The following is an 18,574-nucleotide window of genomic DNA, read 5'->3' on the forward strand; positions in this document are numbered from 1 at the left end:
TATAAGTATATTGAAGGTTTATATAAGTATGTTTAAGGCTTGTACAAGTAACCTGCATTGGTTTGTACTGAAAAAAACTTAATAAAATGGAGAGAATACGTACAGTACTGTACTGTATGTACTACGTATGTTAGAGAGAGAGAGCGAAAGACACACACAGTATGTACATGTACGTAATAAGATAAATAAAATGAAGTTTAACTTACTTTTGGAAGATGTACTCGATGCTTAAAGAGATGATGGAGGAGGAGGATTTTATATCATGAGAGATTCTTCGTCGTCGCTGGAATCGGCTTCAAAAGTTATTTCCTGCTTCATGGGGACCGGCGTTTCTTCCTCCTCCTCCTCGCCACGTTGCTCAGCCTCCAATGAGCTCTCACAGCGCCAATCGTCGGTATTAGCGGCAGAAAGAAGCACTACGCGCAATACAAAATCTAACTTACAGCATTTCTTTCCGAACATTTTTCGACATACTGTACGCGCAGAAATGTTCGTATGTACCGTTGTTCGCAACTCGAATGTTCGTAAGTAGGGGAGCGTCTGTAGTAATAATTACAGTAAATATTTGTCTAACAACACAGTTAGGTTGTAAATGAAAAACAGTAAGTATCGTGGTAAGTGAGTATAACTGACGTTTTCTTAGGCTGCTATGCAAATTTTGTACCAGATTAACCTTGAAATGTCTTAAATTGGATGTCTGTACCGCTGCTTCTTCATTTACAAACAAATACATACATGCGTTATGTGCATAACAAAGCAAGCTTAAATGCTTACATAGGTGAGAAGATTCAGGTGAAATCTTAAGTAGAAACACCAAGTGTTTCAAATATGAGGTGCACATGAGCAGTCTGCATGTGTGTACGTGTAATGTGCACGTTATGGGCAACATGTCTGAGGAGATCAGCTAGACAGCGTGACCTATTTTCTCGCTATCTTCTCTCTCCTGTGTGCCTCACCAGACGAGAAAAATGTATGGGGGGGGGGGGGGGGGTCGAGGGGAGGAGAAGGGGGAGAGTAAACGCGCCACAATCCTTGGGAATGTGAACAATTGAAGCTGAGATTCAGGAGGTTTAACATGAAATGGGAGAAGAATAATGTATGTATGCTGTGACTTAAATGTCTGAATGGGTCACATGTACATCTATTTTTAATATGGACCCTGCAATACCCAATTGAATCCCTTATGTGTGTGTGCGTGCGTGTGCCTGTGTATGTGTGTGTGTTATCAACACATCCCCGCTGTTTTTATTAGTCTCATTCCGCTATCGTACTTCCTGCTTCACTGTCCATTAGGAAGCACTCAGGACCAATGCTCCGATTTAAATTGAGATATAAAAGGATTAAGCAGTGAATCCATTTCTGGTTGCTTTTAAAACTTCCTCTCCTTCAGCATGAAGCCATTGAAGCCCACAGTGAAACAAAGTTAACCTCGCTTTTACACACAAGAAAAGAGAGCTCTGTTGTAGTAAATAACAAAATATCATATACTGTACATCAGGATAGCATGTGCAGCGTTCCCTCGCTATAGCACAGTTTGGCTATTGCTTTGCAGTTTTCTTGTTATTTTTCTTCCTTCTAAGTCCAACTGGTCAAAAGTTTGATTGTTTCAGGGAAAACCGTTTTACAAATTAGACCCCCGTTGCACACCCATGTTGCCTAGCTAGCAAAAAAACGCCAGCTTTCGACAAAAGCAACATAAAAGTAATAGAAATCCGGTATGATGATGATAATAATAATAATAATAATAATGTGTTGATATTGAGTGTTTAAAGTAGAGTTGGGCTACTCAGCGAGATTGGGTGGATCAAACCATTTTTGGGGCAAAAGGGGGTCGTGCTGAATTTTTGTTGAAAAATATAACATTTCCTCCAAGTATTGTATGGTTTCCACATTTCTTCTCTAGATTGTAAAAAAAAAAAAAAAAAAAAAGGACATACAGTACAATCCAAAAATGTGGACACACCTTCTCATGCAATGCATTACAAATGTGGCGTTATGAACTACAAAAAAAAGGTGAAATAATTGAAAACATGTTTTATATTCTACTTTCTTCAAAATAGTCACTCTTTGTTTGCTCTGATTATTATTTTTTTGCACCTGAAATGGTTTTCCAGCAGTATTGAAGGAGTTCCCAGATGTGAGAATGCCAAGAGCAAAATCTGGCTATGTTAAAGAAACTAGAATTTGTTTTCAGTTGTTTGACCTTTTTTTGTTAAGTACATGTGTTCATTCTTAGTTTTGATGATTTTGGTGAGAATCTTTCATGTAAATAGTCATGAAAATAAAGAAATAAACATTGCATGAGAAGGTGTATCCAAACTTGGCCTCTACTGTACGGAATAAAATCTCAAGGTTTCTCAAATTTTCCGGGTGTTTGGATTTATTTGCGGTGCTTGCGCAACCCTGAAAACGAGCTAGAAAAATGAACTAGACATCTACATTACGTCACTTCCAGTCTATTCATTTTGTTGTGTTTGTCTTAACTTCTAGTACATGCTCTGTATTTTGATGTTGGATTTTTGTTGTTGTTGGGCCAATCAGATTTCAGCATCAAGCTGCTGCCGTGCCAATATAATCCTCCCGTGACCCTCAGAATCAGTAGTGCTGGCCCATGTAAAGTAGACCATATATGTAATGAGGTTATTTGTTTGCCAGCAAGCTATGAAGCCTTGGTGCCAAATGCACACTGACAAATTGGAGTTATTTTCAAATGTTTAATATTTACACTTCCATTTTCCCTTTTCTTGTCTGACTCACCTTCTTTGCTAATATAATACAACTTTTGTTTTGTGTCGTTTATTTTTTCATTTCAGGGCTATGCTATAATGTAACTAGAAAATGTTGACATCTGCTAGCAGCCTCGACAAATTTACATGAAATTTGAGTTTAAAAACAAACAATTTATACTGAATGAAATGCTACAGTATTGAAGGATTATATTTAAAACTCTTTGACTGCCAAAAACGTTAAATAACGTTTAGTAAAATCCTATGGAGGAGTGCCAAAGACGTTAAAAGACGTTTGTTTCAAAACAGAGGTGAAACTAGCCATTTTTTATTGTTGATTACTCAAAAACGGAATAAGGTAGAAACAACTTTTTTTTTCTGATGAAAGATGAGAGTCCAATATTTCATTTGGTAGTATGTGTGTTTCCATAGTCCAAACACATAATTTTCTGTGGACCTTGAAAGATCAGTCAAAAGATCAGTCAAAATGCTTAAATCGGCTGGCACCCACGGCATCCCTTTTCTGAAAACGTCTGGCAGTCAAAGAGTTAAGTTTTGTAATCTTTTGCGTGTTCAAATAAATCAAAGATGAGATTCCTGTGAAAAGGGTCCTTGCAAGGATGGATTTATTACAGAGATCTCCGGTCACACAATTGAATACCACCAAATGAAGTGTCATCCAAGAATGTGTGTCCCTCCCCCCAGGAGACACAGCCCTTTATTACAATCCGAGTTTGTACAAAAAACGCCTCTCTCCTCCCATCAAATACGAAAATCAGATTACATTCTCACAGTATGCTAGGTTGATCTTTCACTTTTAGACGAAACAGGTTCTCAGTATGCCAGCTTGCACTTTCTCAAAACAGAATCTCAGTATGTCAGATTGAACTTTCTCAAGCAGGACACTGAAAGGGAATTTAGACAAAACAAGACAACAGACAGGTTAAGGTCGAGTTATATTGAGGTCAACATTACTTCACCTGCTCTACACATCTATAACTAAATTCAAAATGGTTAAAATATAAAATAAAGAATTAAAAATGTTAACAATGTTAACAGTATCTAGCCCTTACCTACAATAATGATTGTGTAGCCCATGTGAAAGGATTTATTAGGCTCTTCATTCAGCAGCAGTGTGATCACAGCACAGGGATGTGGTCACCACTATGCAGTCACACATCTCTACAGTCTCGACACTGTCACAGCTGAGGTCATGTGTTTTGTCCAGGAGACGTTACCATGGCGAAGGAGAAGACGTTCGCCTTAAAAGAAGGAGTCAAATACAGGCTGAAAATACATTTCAAGGTAAGAGGAAAGTGACGCTTGTGAGCCAGCTCGGCGTTGGTTTATGATGTAACGCTAAGTGTTCCTAATGTGGTGGCCTTTAACACAAGCACTTTGCTGCGCATTTGTGACGACGGCCGCTGGACCTCGCTGTCTTGCAGCAGATTCACATGATTTGTGTGCATTGTTATTTGCTCAGATGAGAAGATTATGTTCTCAGCGGATTGACAGGATTTCTCACAAACAGAGGCTTCGTTTCATCCCATTTTTGTGGAGCACATGCCAGCGAAAAAGCAATACAACAACTTTGTGTGATGGAGGAAAAAAAACAATCTTCTTGAGCTCAATGCCTATAATATCATTGTGAAACATTCAGATGAACTGCAGCAGCCGCCTCAATTTATTCTCAAAGGCGGTCTTTATTGTAAAGGTGTCTGAAGTGACTTCTCTGGTCTGGATAGATTCGAGTGTTTGTTTGTTTTTTCGTTTCGAATCGTTATTGCACATATTCTGCACTTTTGCATACATCTTTTTTTATGCTCCATATTGTGCCAAAAGACATCTAGTTTGATCAGGGATGGATTCATTTCAACAAGATTCTTAAAAGCATAACAGAAAACCCTCAGTATAATCAGAAGCCCAAAAATATAAATTAGTGTAATTTACCCATTGCTCAGTGAACTCAAAAGTAATTTCCAGAATTTTGATGATGACTACACAAATTCTTCATCTCAGATTCTTGAGAGCGTAGAAGAAAAGTTACAAAAATACGTGTGTGTGTGTGTGTCTGTTTGCAGGTGAACAAAGAAATTGTCGCTGGTTTGAAGTACCATCATGTGAGTTTCAGAAAAGGAGTCAAACGTAAGTTCACATCAGTCGTCATTTATGCCCATAGGTTGCCAAATGAAACAAACATTAATAAAATAAACAAAAACAAAAAAAAAAATGTTGTAGCTGCACAGTATATATATTGACAGACTATTCACATTCCCACTAGTGCACTGAATTGTCAATTATATATATATATATATATATATATATATATATATATATATATATATATATATATATATATATATATATATATACTGTATATATATATATATATATATATATATATATATATATATATATACAGTATATATATATATATATATATATATATATATATATATATATATATATACAGTATATATATATATACAGTATATATTAGGGTTGTGAATTGCCTAGTACCTGCCGATTCGATTCGTATCACGATTCATAGGTCACGATTCGATTTGATACCGATTAATCCCGATACGAATCTATAAATTGATTGTTGCGATTTTTCAAAACTCAAATTTTGACAATCCTAATCAGTAAACTTGTACATGTACACTGTAAGATTTGTATGTAAAAATAAATAAATACTGTATATATTTATCTGAAAATTCAGGCTTATAACTGAGCCACTGTATTTAACAAATTGCAGTCTGTTTCGTGTTTAAACAGCACTGAAATCAAATATTAAGGCTTAATGTTACATTAATATAACATTCTTCCATGCTTAATGTGCAAATCCTAACCCTAAGTAAGACGTTTTGTTGAATATTCCCATAAAAAATTGATGTTTAAAAATCGATTTGGCCGCATATTGAATCGATTCGAGAATTGCGCGCTGTAATATCGCGATATATTGCCGAATCGATTTTTTCTAACACCCCTATATATATATATATATATATAACTGCCACCTGTGCACGTTTCCAGTAATTGCCTTCAAGCATGTACATTATAATTTATTTCAAAACATATATATATATATATATATATATATTTATTTTAAAACATATATATATATATTTATTTATTTTAAAACATATATTTTTTTTTTTTAAACATATATATATATATATATATATATATATATGGGATATGTGATTAGTGAAGGCCCTCCGATTGAAGGATCCCCCATTTGTTCCGTAAGCCATTGTTCTAATTGTCCACTTCCTTTTGTGCCTGCAGTGGACAAGGTGTCCTACATGATGGGTAGTTTCTGTCCTCGTGAGAACGAGCACGAGTTTGTGTTCCCCGCTGACGAGACGCCTCAAGGCTTGGTGTCGCGCGGCCTCTACCAAATCAAGTCCCACTTCACCGACGACGACAAGAACACCTACTCGGACTGGGACTGGAACCTGGACATCAAGAAGGATTTGGATGAGTAGAGGTGCTCTTCTTCTTCTCCATTTTCTCGCTCTTCCACTCGCCTCCCTTTCTTGAAGACAGTCTCGTCTCTTCTTGCCCCCCAAAGAGCGTCTTTGTGACGACAGGATGCTTCTCTTCTTCTATATTGCGCATCTATGTACGCAACTCTCCCAAAACACAAAGGGACATTCAGAGAAGTGTAGCCCCTCTCGTCTCCCTTTGTCCTGCTTTAAAAGCATTGTGAAATATCCATATCGTATCGGCTTAGGGAAGGAATTCTCCTCGTCCCATCATATGACGTCACTTAGCAACAGCGGTTGTTATGAAACTGCAAGCAGAAAGAGAAAATCTGTGAAAAATGAAATGATGCTATTGTTGCGTTTGTTTTCAGTGGCCTCTATGGTCTGTTTATTATGTCATAAATGTCATAAATCGTTATATCCAGGTGTGGTGGACTGGGGTGCAGCACAAAACAACAACAAAAACACAACACAAACATTTAATAGCAACCTAGAGAGAATACATGCACAATAACCTCTATCTCAACATTGTGTTGAGTAGTTTTATAGTTAATCGCCATAATTACAGGTCATTATTCTTCTGAAACATATTTCATATAGATAAGTACAAAAACTCAACTTGCACATGACATATTATGACAACCACTTAATAGTGATCGATTCAAAAGATGAACATTTCGCGAAGAGCTAACCTCATAATGTACACTTTTTCATTCAATGTGTTTTGCTTGTAAAGCAGCAGTTCGTTCGGGTCTTTGTGAAGCTTTTGGGGCCGTGGGAAGACTTCAACGGAACAGTTGGACTGTGTATATTGTAGAAGGAAATGCATGTTTAGGATTTGATGCCTATCACACACTCACATTAGCTAGTATAAGAAGACAGCAAATGTAAAGCAAGGGCACAAGATGTGAATATGTTTGCTGTGAATGAACACTGGCCACCATGTTAGGTACACTGGCATCATCAAATCATATCCGATGCAAGAGCTGTATCCAAAATTCAGCAACAACAAAAAAAAAAAATCAGTATGAATTTAACAATATATTATGGTTGAAGTTCCAGTGATAGAACTGCATTGCATCATAATGAGAGGCTATACCATCTGGTTTGATTTTGACAGTGTGCCAAACGTTGCTATGGAGACCATTTTTAGCGATGTTCTGTATATAGAAGACATACATTCAAGTGTGATTTATTCATCCCCAGTAGAAATGCTGACTCGTGTGTTAGACAGGATCTTGTCATTATTGGTGAACATAATGAAAAACAAATTCATTCAACTTGTTGTAATTTGAAGAATAATTGTAAACGTTGGCTTGTTTGGTGTTGCATGGTTTACTAAGAGAGTATCTCTTTGTTTTTTATACAACTTAGTTGTAAACATGTGGTTTAAAAAAAATAAAATTAAAAAAAAAAAACACTGTGGCATATCCAGATGTTGAAGGTTGACTACAGGTATGGTGCATTATTCAAATGGATCTTCTTTAAAGCAGGGCAAGTTGAACAGCAGCAGTCATTTGAAATGTGTACCGATTACTGAAATGTTCAATATTGGTGTCAAATCTTGTATGCTGTATCTTTTAATAAAGGCAATTGAAAAGAACCAACAAAAAGCCTGAAGGAATGACTCAAGGTCCCAGACAATATCAAAAGATGTAGCTTACTATGGATAACACATACGGTACTGATGGACAAATGAAGCTTCTTGAAGCACTTTTTTCGCTATTCTACATGGCACTCTTGATTTTTAAAGATGCAGTGGCCATTTAATCAATTTCCTTTTGTACTAAACTTTATCTTTAAACCAAAAGCATCATCTAGAGGAGTAAAAAAAAATGTTTCATGAAGCTTCATTTTCTCAGCACTGCATACTGGTAATGAACAAATGTCATAGAAATACAAAAGGACAACTTCTCTGATGGTTACAGACACTTTCTAGCACAATACAAATAATTTTACAAACTTATATATATATACCAGACATACATAACACACACTAAAAAAAAATGCAGTACGGTGTGCTTCGTATTATTCGCGATGTGTTATAAAACCGCACGCTTTTGAGTGTCCTTGCCATATGAGCCTCCTCATATCAAATCAACTTACTGTAATAGCAACGTACAAAAGATCGCCCTTGAAATCTTACTCTTCAGAGAGCCAGTCCTCTTTTTCAGGAGACGTGAGCGCAGTGGTGTTGTTGCTGCGGATGGCCTGCTCCAGCAGGGCGCGGTGGGCTACGGCAGGCAGATAGAGGAAAACGTAGAGCAAGGCGAGCAGCAGCAGAGCCAGCAGCAGCAAGAGGCCCCAATCTGAAGTCATGATAGGCTCCTCACAGCGAGCCTGCAGGAAGGATTTGTTATGCATGCTACAAGAAAACAACGCCAACCAAAGGCGTCAAAGTTTTAGGCCGTTGTCTTTGTTATGTCACAGAAACTCCTGTAAACAAGTCTTTGGTCGGTCATGACAACATGGACCAAAAAAAAAAAGAAACACTTTTTTTCCTGACTCCACTTGAGCTGCAAAGACAAAGGATTTCAATTCCAACACAAAGAAAGTCCGAGTGAGCCACATGGAAGTCAAGTCAGTGAAATCCAGGAATACCAGCAGAAAAAGAGAAAAAAGTTCTTGTCATTGTCCCTCCACAATTACGCCGGAATCTGTGGGGAAATATTCAAACGTATTCGACAAGGATCATCTTCAATATCTCCCTTCCTGGGAAGTGTTATGCAACATTCACGAGTAGACATAGTGAAAATGTAGTTTGGATTATCAAGTGCCAATTGTGAAATAATTCCTCGTCGGCACCGGCATACAGCGTGAGGAGATTATCCTCTGGAAGAACAATATGTTCCTAAAAATGGTAACATTGACATTAGATCGCAATAGAACCGTGGCAGGAGCCTACGTGAGCATTTTATTTACTGTGCCCTATAAACATTAGTTCTATCATTGAAGAAGTTCAACAATGTTAAAGTAAAAAACAGACACGGCTGGTGCCACGTCAGAGCTTTCATCCATGCTGTTGATTGCTAGAGGTGAGCTCGAGGTGAAGGATTATGAATGTGGTAATCAATTGGTGCCTGACAAGGGACACTATTTACCGACACCACACACACATTAAGTACATTCAGTGAACATCATGCCCTTGAAACCAGTGAATGTTTCATTTTCATTTATAAAGAAGTAATAATCAGCAGCTACTTTCCATTTTCTATAGCTCTTGTTCTATAGGGTCCTCATAACATTAAATGTCAAAATAATTAACACATAACTGGTGCTCTTCAAATTTGGCGGGGATTTTTTTTTGATAAAAAAGCCTTTTTTGTTAAGCGATTAATCATGATTAATAAAAATTCTAAGATGTGATTAATCTAATTAAGTAATTTAATCGTTTGACAGCTCTAATATATATATATATATATATATATATATATATATATATATATATATATATATATATATATATATATATATATATATATACATATATACATAATATAATAAATATATATAATAATAAAATATTAATAATAATAATAATAATATATATATATATATATATATATATATATATATATATATATATATATATATAAATCGATTAGATTTTTAAACATCATTTTTTTTATGGGAATATTCAACAAAACGTCTTACTTAGGGTAAGGATTCACACATTAAGCATGGAAGAATGTTATATTAATGGAACATTAAGCCTTAATATTTTATTTCAGTGCTGTTCAAACATGAAACAGACTGCAACCTGTTTGTTAAATGCAGTGGCTCTGTTATAAGCTTGAATTTTCAGATTAATAAATAAATTTTCATACAAATCTTACGGTGTACATGTACAAGTTTACTGATTAGTATTTTTTAAAGTTTTTTTTAGTTAAAAAAAAATCGCAATAATCAATTTATAGATTTGTATCCGGATTAATCGGTATCAAATCGAATCGTGACCTATGAATCGTGATACGAATCGAATCGCCAGGTACTAAGCGATTAACACCCCTAATATATATATATATATATATATATATATATATATACATATATACATATACACACACATATATATATATATATATATATATATATATATATATATATATATATATATATATATACACACACACACACACACATATATACATATATACATACACTCACAGACAGACAGACAAAACATTACTACAAATACTAATATTTATTAAAATTAAAATTGACAAACTAATATTTTTTGTAAAGACCTTTTTTTTTAAGACAGATTTCTACAACAGCTGTGTTAAAATGGTAAAAATGGTACTGCATTTACTCTCCAAAACAGTAGGTGGCACTCCATCTCTTAATCATGTTAGTTAGCGTTACAGCCACAAGCGGAAGCATAATCACCACTACAGCAACATGACATGAGGATGAAGATTTGAAGTTTGGTATGTCTGAAAATTAATTTCTACTTCACCATGTGTCCGCGATAAAGACCCGCGATCGTGATGTTATGTGTATAAAACATATTCGGTGTTTGTTTAGAGCATGGTGTTTGCTCCTAATTGCAACCAGTTAATTTGCTTTTCAAATTCATGCCGTTTCGTCAGTAAATGTTCTTTCCATTTGCGGAATAGTCTGAATATGGTGGATGTTTTTAACTATTTTTAACCTTCAAACCTTTTTTCACTGCCGGCATTTTGACATAACAGCACAATAAAGACGAGTCTGAGTGGTGAGAAAAGGAGCCCCCTGCTGATGGCACCTGATTATTTTTTTTTAGCTGAGATGCGAACACAGAAGCTCTCAACTGTGTAGCAGGCATCCTAACATACATTGCAGTTTAGCATCACATGAACAACAGCAAAAATCCCCAGTTATCTAGTCTGTACATATTCATAACACAAGAAACGAAATGTAAGTTACGAGTGGGGAATGTGTCAAGTATACATGCGTAAATAAAGTAATTCTAATAAAGAGATGTGTTTGAAAGGTGTGTTTTGTGACACCCAATGGAGCCGGCCAGTGTGGAGAGACTTCGTGTGCTCTTTCAGAGTGACGATTACATCGTGGTGGACAAGCACTGGGACATCCGCATTGATAGCAAGATGTGGTATGAAAAGAACACGGTGCAGGCCCAGCTGCGTCACCACTTCCCTCAACTGGCAGACCCCAACACCTACTATGGATTCAGGTGAATTGTTACTAAGGTAAAAGCGGCCTCATTGTAACGCAAAAGAGCTGCAAATGAATGGTTGCTCTCGCTGTCTCAATACCAGGTTCTGTCACCAGTTGGATTTCTCGACCAGCGGCGCCTTATGTGTGGCACTCAATAAGGCTGCAGCTGCCCAGGCATATCGCTGTTTCAAGGAGCGCACTGTCACTAAGGCCTATCTTGCTCTGGTTTGTACCTTGGTTATTATAGTTTGGGAGTTTTCATTTGAGTTAGTTTGGATTTCGTTTTGAGTTTTGTTTTTCAAATTTAGTTTGTTTGAATTAGTATTCAGGGTGGTTCTGTTGGTGTTTATTAGTTTTTGTTATTTAATAAATGCTTAGTTTTAGTTATTTTCAGTATTAGTTTTATTTAATTTTTTTTCAAGTGTATTACTTGTGCGCAATATTTAAAAAACACCATGGGAGCGACGTCATCTGAAGGTGCTTTTCTATTGGCTGCTGCTAGATGACGTCACTTCTGTGACAGACTTTCAAATGTCCTTATCCCAGTTAATATGGAAATAAATCTACTTGAAATCTCATTTAAAATCAACCCCATAGGCTCATGCATTAAATTAATTAACAAAGACTAAAACAAAGGACATTTTTGCTATAATTATAGTTAGTTTTATAAACATAAAATGTAGTTTCAGTTAGTTTTCGTAGCCATTTTCGTTTTTATTTTTATTTTATTTCGTTAACTAAATTTTTTCTGAATTTTTGTTTTTTCATTAAAATAACCTTGGTTTGTACGCCGTGAAACAGTTCTTAACATCACACTTGGGTGCGTGGATGTCAGTACAGTATGTATGTTGTTGTTTTTTTCCCCAGGTCCGTGGATTGGTGAAAGAAGAGATACAGACTCTTCATTTTTCCATTGGCAAGAACAATTCAGAGGGAAAAACACATATGATGTGTATTGAGGGAACAGACGGTATGCTTGGACGATGCATAAATAGAAGATAATGGGAAAACAAGTTTATGTAGATACTGCTGCTTGAATCCCATCCTTTACAGTACTGTATTAAAATACATCGAAATAGAGCAGAATAAGCCTTTATTAGTTCCACACTTAAGAAATTTTGCATTTTACCACAGCAACATGGACATTAGCGAAACATGATGATTAACCATGCTTTTTTTTCAATGGCACACATAAGTATATGACAGAAATAAATACAGTATAATGGTTGATATTGGTTGAAAAAAGTATACATAGCGTTTATTATCGGCATTGCAGGCAATGCAATTTTGCCTCAGCTCAGCCGAAGGAACTATATGACTAAAAATATCAAATGGAAGAATATGGTCGGCGTGTCAATCAATCGAGAGAATCCAATTTTGTTGCTGACACCTCCCCACTAGATGTCACTACTTTCTGCACATGTGCCTTACAGAAGATGAAAGATACGTGTAGTACAGTACATATACTTGTTTTCTTCAAATATTCCATTGTCTCTCTCATCAGGTTGTGAGAATTCCAAACCATGCCAGACTGCGCTGACCGTGTTGGAGTATGGCTTGTATGATGGTGAAGCTGTCACAAAGGTGCTGCTGCAGCCTTTTACAGGTAAAACAAAAAGCTCTTTGTTAGCCTGGCGACACATAATGAACTTTGTGAAGCACCAGCGAATGGTGCTATGAATAATACATATGTGTGCACCAGGTCGAACCCACCAGTTAAGGGTCCACTGCAGCGCAATAGGCCACCCCATCGTCGGGGACTTCACCTACAGCTCAGGAGCCGACGACAGCCCCTTCCGCATGATGCTTCACGCCCACCTCCTCCACATCCCCCTGGACCCTGAACCCATGCTCGTGTGCGCTGGCGACCCCTTTCTGCCCTCGGTGGACGCCAAGTGGCTCCCGCAGCGATCCTTACGCCCCTTGAAAGCCACCGTAGATGCCCTGCTGGAGCACAGGATGGACGAGCAGAGACAAGTGAAGGAGATGGAGAGAGACCGAGTGAGGCAGGCGGAGGAGAAGAGGGCAAACAAAATCAGGAAAGAGGAGAGTCAGGAGCAGACGTGGCGGTGTGAAGAGTGGCTCAGGGAATGGGCTGGAAACTCGTAGTTTTGTTTTTTCTTATTATTATTATTAGGTGTAAATGATGCTAAGCATGTATTATCTGCACCCAATACAAATTCCCCCAAGATATAACAAGACAAGTTTTTTAATAACCTTTTAGCATGATGATGATAAAAGAGAAGCTACTGCTTTGCTCACATCATACATAAGCCAAATACAGTATCTCTTTTTGTGCATATTGCATGTTCACCAAATATTTTTCATCCTTTAAAGGATAACTCAACACTTAAATCAACTTTTTTTTTTTGCTGACTAACTATATAAACTGGTGTCTACAAATGCTGTCTACATGTCCTGCTCATTATTTTTTTTACATTTTAGTACATGTTTGTTTAAAGCTTGATTTGGGGGCAAACAGCTTACAAACAGTTTATCTTAGTGTTTAACCTTAAGATGGCACCAAACACAGGGGTTTTGCCCCCAAATCAAGCTTTAAAAAACGTACTAAAATGTAAAATTAATGACCAGGACATGTAGACAGCATTTGTAGACACCAGTTAATACAGTTTATCAGCACACACAAATTTTAAGTGTTGCGTAATCCTTTTTAAATACAATTGTTTAGCTTGTTGAATATACAAATCTGACCATTTTAATTAAATATGTAATAAAAGTCAACTACACTGTAAATATGAATTTTATTGTGTAAAAGTCGATTATTTCTAATCTAGTGAGTTCTTCCATTCACTTGACACTACATTACCCATAATGCCGCTGTTGTAGACAAGGCATTGCAAGCCGCTGGAAGCAGTAGATCGGTAAGCTTCAGAATATGTACACGCTGGCTTTATGTTAAACTTGGGGGTAAAATCAGACCTTTTGTTTTTTTCCCTTTTAGTGTGGCAAAATTTGCTGCTAATTCTGTCAACATGAGTTTTGAGGTTTTGTCTTACGAGAGTTTGGTGCATGCTGTGTCCGGAGCAATGGTAAGTTAGCTTGAACACGTCCTGTTCTGTATTTTTGTTGTACCGTTGTAGAATATAGCTCGTTTTGATACACCATACGCACAATACTGACTTTTATGTAGTCTACGGAGAGTTAGAAACATTGCAAAAAGTTGTTGTATGGATACCTTTATTCAAATTCCGGTTCAGTTTTAATACTAGTAGGTTACGAACCGGCATTTTTGCTTATTCATACAATTTATACATTTAAAGAATGCCGTTTATGTAGGCTATGGATTTTTAAATGTATTAGATACTTTCCATTCCACTAATAACTTCTTTTAGGGAAGTGTGACAGCCATGACAGTATTCTTCCCTCTGGATACTGCCAGACTAAGGCTTCAAGGTAAGAAAATATTTATCTCATTGATGTCTTGTGTATATATTGAATGTTGTTTAGTGTTTATATATTGATTTGTATTTGTGTTGAAGTCGACGAGAAGAGGAGGGCTACGTCAACTCCAGCCATTCTAGCAGAAATAATCAAGGAGGAAGGATTGTGAGTGACTTTATGGAAGTATAACCATCCATGCATCATTTTTTCATTGCTTTTGTCCTCATTAAGGTATCTCTTATTAAGATAGTTATGAACCTACTTGTCCTGGCTTTTGCCATATGAGATTCACAAGCTGTACATACCCTGTGACAACTGTTTGTTTTGTGCCATTCTGCAGGCTAGCTCCATACAGAGGTTGGTTCCCAGTCATCTGCAGCCTCTGCTGCTCCAATTTTGTCTACTTCTACTGCTTCCACAGCCTGAAAGCGAGCTGGCTGAAGGGACATCAGTCAGCACCTCGCACTGACTTGCTGGTCGGGATAGCTGCAGGTAACAGGCTTTGTTTTGCACTCAGAAACTTTTTTTTTTTTTTTTGCATTCAATCTTTAAGACACTTGTATTACACATCTCAATACATATCACACAAATTGTGGCCACTGTCATGCCTCAATTTCACATTTGAAAATGTAAATGCCACTCTACAAATTCTTACCCTCAGAAAAAAGGTGGTGGCACAAGATGAATGTGCCTGATTCCCTTCACTTCATTGGTGAAAATTGTGAGCAAATTACAAAAATTATGCTTTATGCCGCGTGGAGCATTCCATAGTAACAGCTGCTAAATATTTCACTTTTAACTTGATAAGAATTGGGAGCTGGGGGGAAAAAAGCCATGATAATATTCTAATAAGTGATTAAAAAAAAAAATCTTTGTCTCTTTCAGGTGTTGTAAATGTACTTGTGACCACTCCACTGTGGGTTGTCAACACGCGGCTGAAACTTCAGGGCTCCAAGTTTTACAACACAGATATTCAACCCACTAACTACGGTGGTATTTGGGGTAATCAAAATCTGATGATATTGTTATTTATTCTTGATTCTCCATTTTGAGTTGATTTTTCACTGATATTTTTCCAGATGCGTTCGTGCATATCATCCGTGACGAGGGTGTTGGGGCACTGTGGAACGGCACCTTTCCATCGCTACTGCTGGTGCTCAACCCTGCCATCCAGTTCATGATTTACGAAGGTCTCAAGAGGCAACTGAGGAAAGGAGTTCCCAGGGAGGTGAGGAACACACAGCGTCCTGTCTCACCATTTTTGAAAAAGGTCGTCACCTGCAATACATTACTGCTTATAATTTTGATTGTCTCTGTTACAACTGCTGTATAAAAGCATTGCCATGAAATAAGTGAAGAGACACCAAATAACCCTTGCTGTTTCCGCTCACGTGATTCTTTTGAGGATTAAGCAGACGTCAAGGGGAATGTTGGGAGTGTGTCTGATCAAACAGGGTGTGAAAATCCCTTTTCATCTGCCGGCTCAGTCACAGATTATATGATCAAAGCACAATACTACTAAGTATAGTATAGTTAGCTCCAATGCAAATCTGTATAAGCAAAAAAAAAAAAGTACATAAAAAGTCTTCACACCCCTGTTCATATGCCAGGTTTATGTAATTGGGGGGGTAAGACTAAGATAAATCATTTTACAACTTTTTCCTCCACTAATGTGACTTATAACCTGTACAATTCAGAAATAAATTTGTTAGGGAAATAAACAACTGAGATGATGTCATTGCACAAGTGTGCCCTCCGTCTTGTAACAAGGGATGCAGCTGTTTTCAGAATTAACCTATTATCCGATTGCATATACAGTATGTTGACAAAAAAAAAAATCCTCTTTCCCCTCAGCTTGCATCTTTTGAGGTTTTCATGATTGGTGCAGTGGCCAAAGCTGTTGCCACCACTGCGACTTACCCACTGCAGACCATACAGTCAATTCTCAGAGTAAGTGATGTGCATGTCTTACTGCAGGGGTGGTCAAGTTTGGTCCTCGAGAGCCACTATCCAGCCTGTTTTCCATGTCTCCCTCCTTCAGCGCAGCTGAATCTAATGATCAGCTCATCAGCAAGCTTTGCAGAAGCCTGGTAACGATCCTGATCATGAATCAGGTGTGTCAGTGGAGAGAAACATGGAAAACAGGCCGGATAGGGGCTCTCGAGGACCGAACTTGGCCACCCCTGTCTTACTGCTTTTTCCACACATGAATAGCTGTCCCATTTCTCAACTAGCTAAAACGGAGTGCCTAAAAGCGAAAAACGATGAATCCAGATCATATCAAGTTCATTTTGAACTTCGAATTTGAATGAAGTTTGCACCTGTGGATATAAGGTCGGAAGCTATCAAATCAAGCGTGATCTTGATCTCATCCAGGTTCTGCATTTTGCTATAAATTTTACACAGACAAACAATCACATTTAAAGCGTTGAAATAATTCATCACTAGGAAATCTCATCACATTGGGTTCAAATTTATTGTCATTGTAAGTGTCTTAATTATATTTTGTCTCCTTGCACCCAGAAGAAAGTCTATTGAAAGCTCATTTCAAATGCACTATTGAGATCCCAGATTATAGTGAATAACGAATTCATGCAGGTGACACATCTCTGTTTATTTTTTATTTTTTCCACAGTTCGGTCAGTTCAACAAGTCCACAAGCAAGTCAACACTGCTGTCTAGTCTAATGACAGTCAAATGTCTGCTTATCAACAGAGTGAGGTGGGTAGTACACATCTGACTTCATTTGAAAATGACTCATAATATAACAACATATATTTTTTTAAATAACACAATAACTTGATTAGACCCATGCTACATTGGTCTTGTATAATCATGCATGAATCTGCAGTTTGTCGTGTGCAGACTAGTAGTTTTACAGTAGACATTTTTTCATTAATCAATGTCCCCTTCCATAGAAAGTTTGGTCTGTTGGGTCTGTTTAAAGGCCTGGAGGCCAAGTTATTGCAGACGGTGCTGACTGCGGCCCTCATGTTCCTTCTCTATGAGAAGATATCCAGCTGCACCTTCAGACTCATGGGATTGAGCAGCCACCACAATCGCGCTCGATAGGAAGATGCTTCCAAGCCTCGGATGTTGGCTCACTCACAGAGTACTTGTGCTACGATACACATATTGTAAACACCCTGTCATAGAGCACGTGATCGGGAGTTATGCTGACCACAAATCCCTCATTAATTTGCAAATCAGATCAATAAAGGTACTCTCTTAATGAATCTGAATTACTCATTTTCTATGAACATAGATAGAGGACAATCTATCCTCGGTCCTCGAGTACCCCTATCCAGCTTGTTTTCCATGTCTCCCCAGCCTACACAGCTGAAGATCGTTATCAGGCTTCGTGCAGAGCTTGCTGATTTGCTGATCATTTGAAACACCCGTGTAGCTTGTGGGAGACATGGAAAACAGGCTGGGGAGACATGGAAAACAAGCTGGATAGGGGTACTCGAGGACCAGGTTTGAGAACCACTGCTCTAGCACATTTCCCGAAATAGAAAACACCACACCTCAAATAAGCAGCTACTGTATACTTTTATCCTTTCAGGGAAAAACAGGAATGGCCTTTATTCTGACATCTCATACCTTCATGTGTGGTAGAAGTCGTTACCGAAACCGGTACTGCTTGTAGAGCAGATGTGGCTTCTGTAAAGCAGAAGTTAGAGAAGTGCTGTGTAATCATAGAATAACATTAAAAAGCTGCTAAAAATGGCAACACTAATAAACTAATTAGGGATTTGTAGGGGGGGGGGGGTTCTGAAGTCCACTGACAAGATG

At 37.5% G+C, this 18,574-nt stretch overlaps 3 protein-coding genes across 15 annotated transcripts in view; all 3 read left to right on the forward strand.

The window, feature by feature from the left end:
* The window catches only part of arhgdig (Rho GDP dissociation inhibitor (GDI) gamma), a 30,781-nt gene extending 23,134 nt beyond the window's left edge, over window positions 1-7,647 (forward strand). For 8 of the 9 annotated variants that reach the window (XM_077556625.1, XM_077556629.1, XM_077556624.1 and 5 more), the window contains 3 exons: window positions 3,955-4,031; window positions 4,808-4,871; window positions 6,018-7,647. In XM_077556625.1, coding sequence (XP_077412751.1) covers window positions 3,955-4,031; window positions 4,808-4,871; window positions 6,018-6,217 — 341 coding nt within the window. In that variant the 3' untranslated portion in view covers window positions 6,218-7,647. The remainder of the gene's footprint in view (window positions 1-3,954; window positions 4,032-4,807; window positions 4,872-6,017) is intronic. The other variant, XM_077556627.1, reaches the window with a different exon arrangement.
* A 2,898-nt stretch (window positions 7,648-10,545) lies between these two features.
* Window positions 10,546-13,874, forward strand: rpusd1 (RNA pseudouridine synthase domain containing 1). Of its 2 annotated transcripts, none has more exons than XM_077558013.1 (6): window positions 10,546-10,647; window positions 11,254-11,393; window positions 11,479-11,602; window positions 12,245-12,347; window positions 12,882-12,983; window positions 13,080-13,874. In XM_077558013.1, the coding sequence occupies exons 2-6, from the start codon at window positions 11,308-11,310 to the stop codon at window positions 13,484-13,486; spliced, it is 822 nt and encodes a 273-aa protein (XP_077414139.1). In that variant the 5' UTR covers window positions 10,546-10,647; window positions 11,254-11,307; the 3' UTR covers window positions 13,487-13,874. The 2 variants fall into 2 exon arrangements, with proteins under 2 accessions (XP_077414139.1, XP_077414137.1); XM_077558011.1 differs by having other exon boundaries at window positions 10,557-10,647; window positions 11,193-11,393; window positions 13,080-13,871.
* A 71-nt stretch (window positions 13,875-13,945) lies between these two features.
* Window positions 13,946-18,015, forward strand: slc25a17 (solute carrier family 25 member 17). 4 transcript variants are annotated; one of them, XM_077557684.1, is made up of 10 exons: window positions 13,946-14,259; window positions 14,340-14,427; window positions 14,731-14,791; window positions 14,878-14,944; window positions 15,120-15,271; window positions 15,665-15,781; window positions 15,859-16,007; window positions 16,634-16,729; window positions 17,415-17,500; window positions 17,698-18,015. In XM_077557684.1, the coding sequence occupies exons 2-10, from the start codon at window positions 14,371-14,373 to the stop codon at window positions 17,849-17,851; spliced, it is 939 nt and encodes a 312-aa protein (XP_077413810.1). In that variant the 5' UTR covers window positions 13,946-14,259; window positions 14,340-14,370; the 3' UTR covers window positions 17,852-18,015. The 4 variants fall into 4 exon arrangements, with proteins under 4 accessions (XP_077413810.1, XP_077413812.1, XP_077413813.1 ...); XM_077557686.1 differs by having other exon boundaries at window positions 17,727-18,015; XM_077557687.1 differs by having other exon boundaries at window positions 17,792-18,015.
* The last annotated feature ends 559 nt before the right edge of the window (window positions 18,016-18,574 follow it).

The sequence above is a fragment of the Vanacampus margaritifer genome, chromosome 2, assembly GCF_051991255.1.
Source record: "Vanacampus margaritifer isolate UIUO_Vmar chromosome 2, RoL_Vmar_1.0, whole genome shotgun sequence".
Lineage (NCBI taxonomy): Eukaryota > Metazoa > Chordata > Actinopteri > Syngnathiformes > Syngnathidae > Vanacampus > Vanacampus margaritifer.

What these genes read in the sequence shown, in the direction of transcription:
- rpusd1 (XM_077558011.1), top strand. Translation starts at nt 11,212, where the DNA reads ATGGAGCCGGCCAGTGTGGAGAGACTTCGTGTGCTCTTTCAGAGTGAC. An exon ending in AACACCTACTATGGATTCAG is followed by an intron (nt 11,394 to 11,478) that starts GTGAATTGTTAC and finishes TCTCAATACCAG; the next exon opens with GTTCTGTCACCAGTTGGATT. An exon ending in GCTGCTGCAGCCTTTTACAG is followed by an intron (nt 12,984 to 13,079) that starts GTAAAACAAAAA and finishes TGTGTGCACCAG; the next exon opens with GTCGAACCCACCAGTTAAGG.
- slc25a17 (XM_077557684.1), top strand. Translation starts at nt 14,371, where the DNA reads ATGAGTTTTGAGGTTTTGTCTTACGAGAGTTTGGTGCATGCTGTGTCC. An exon ending in TAACTACGGTGGTATTTGGG is followed by an intron (nt 15,782 to 15,858) that starts GTAATCAAAATC and finishes ATATTTTTCCAG; the next exon opens with ATGCGTTCGTGCATATCATC. An exon ending in CTGCTTATCAACAGAGTGAG is followed by an intron (nt 17,501 to 17,697) that starts GTGGGTAGTACA and finishes CCCCTTCCATAG; the next exon opens with AAAGTTTGGTCTGTTGGGTC.